The 1,719-nt window shown below is 35.1% G+C and overlaps 1 protein-coding gene across 1 annotated transcript in view; it reads left to right on the forward strand.

The window, feature by feature from the left end:
- The first annotated feature begins 303 nt into the window (after positions 1–303).
- LOC101493181 (U-box domain-containing protein 9-like) overlaps positions 304–1,719 on the forward strand; it is a 2,717-nt gene continuing 1,301 nt past the window's right edge. The window contains exons 1-2 of the mRNA XM_073366631.1: positions 304–869; positions 1,584–1,718. Of these exons, the coding sequence (XP_073222732.1) occupies positions 576–869; positions 1,584–1,718 (429 nt within the window). The 5' untranslated portion in view covers positions 304–575. The remainder of the gene's footprint in view (positions 870–1,583; position 1,719) is intronic.

Here is a 1,719-nt window from a genome sequence, read left to right on the forward strand (position 1 = left end):
ACATGAATGGATGGCGTGTATTTTTATAATTATTAAATGAATTAACTCCGGCATAAATTAACTGATTTACTTACCAAACACATTTGGATTTGGTTTTGTGTTCCTTAAAACCGGTGGGTTTGTTTGTTGCGTTGATATGTGTGGTAGGAGTAGTACACGAATTCATTCCCGTTAGATTGGACTCATTTACTCGGATTTAGATCCTCTAACCCTAATAACCAACCCGGTTCGGACCGGGTCGAACCGGCACGTTATGCTTCAATTTTTTCTTATTCTTTCCCTTTATAATATAACTTGCTCACTGTATTTATTTTTCATTCCCTACAACTACTTCTTCTCACCCTACGCTACGCGTTATCTATTTATTCTTCACATCACACACAGAAGAAAAAAAAACTGAGAAAAAAAAAAATTTGTTATGTTGAGTTTAGCATCTTTCATCACTTCACAATATTATCACATTGACTATTTGTTTCTTTGTAATTTAATTTTAATTTGAATTAATCACTTCCCATATTAAGAGAAAGCAATTGAATAGTTTGGATGCGTGATAATGAATGGTGTTTGAGTGAGCAATGCACTGTGTATGTGTGACGGTTATGGCGGCGAAGAGAGAAGAAAAAAGCGCGTCGGAATTGAAGGATAAGTTATGGAAACTCGTCAAAACCATCGTTGACACCGATGACTTTACTTTGCAAACCGCCGATGATGCAATCGCCACTCTTTCTTCTCTCAAGGATTTCAAGTTTCGTCGAAACGGACCAAAATCTTTCTCCGATAAATTGGACGATTTTGCCCTTCCTCCTGAATTTCGCTGTCCCATTTCCACTCAGTTGATGACTGACCCCGTTATCTTGTCCACTGGACAGGTTCCATTCCTTCTTTTTCTTTTTTCTCTCTCTTAATTTTCTAATTTTTTCACCTAATTTCTATTTTTTGTTATTGCTCTATATTTTATCATCTCAATTTGTAAGTTTCCTTTTATTTTTATTAATCTATACAACAGTAACCATAATCTGAAACATAGGTTTTTCTAACCCCCTTGTTTTCATGTTTATCGGATTCAATTAAGGTGCATGATTTGGAGATTAATTTTTTTTTTTTAGAGTTCAGTTGAAGCCTGAATTGTATAATGGTAGGAAAAATGTGTATTTGTATTAGGTGGTGTGGTGGATGCTATATTTGTTAGTATTGTTACTATGAAGCACACATACTCATACCAACACTTGATATCGATAAGACATTAGCAATAATTTTAGAAAATTATATATCGATAAGAGACTACCAATAATTGAAGAAAATAGAAGTAATTGATGCCGGTGTTGTGTCTGTGTGACACAGACATTGATACATGTTGTGCAGTCTCGGACATCGATACATGTCGTGCAGTCTCGGACATGCCTTCAATTTGAAGTGTCGTCTGTCGATGCTACAAAGATTTGTTAGGGTTTCTTCCAAATGTTATTATTAATTAATTAATTGTAATTATATGATTTGAATTTGTGTGTGGGGGTTATGTTAATGGCCTTATAATTCATTGTTGTGTTAATTTGTCTTTCTGATTTATTGTCTTGCTTTTGTAGACTTATGATCGGCCATTTATCCAGAGGTGGTTGAATGAAGGCCACAGAACATGTCCTCAAACCCAGCAAGTTTTGTCTCATACAATTCTTACTCCTAATTATTTGGTAAGAGACATGATTGCGCAGTGGTGTAGGG

Source organism: Cicer arietinum, chromosome 3, assembly GCF_000331145.2.
Source record: "Cicer arietinum cultivar CDC Frontier isolate Library 1 chromosome 3, Cicar.CDCFrontier_v2.0, whole genome shotgun sequence".
Taxonomy (NCBI): domain Eukaryota; kingdom Viridiplantae; phylum Streptophyta; class Magnoliopsida; order Fabales; family Fabaceae; genus Cicer; species Cicer arietinum.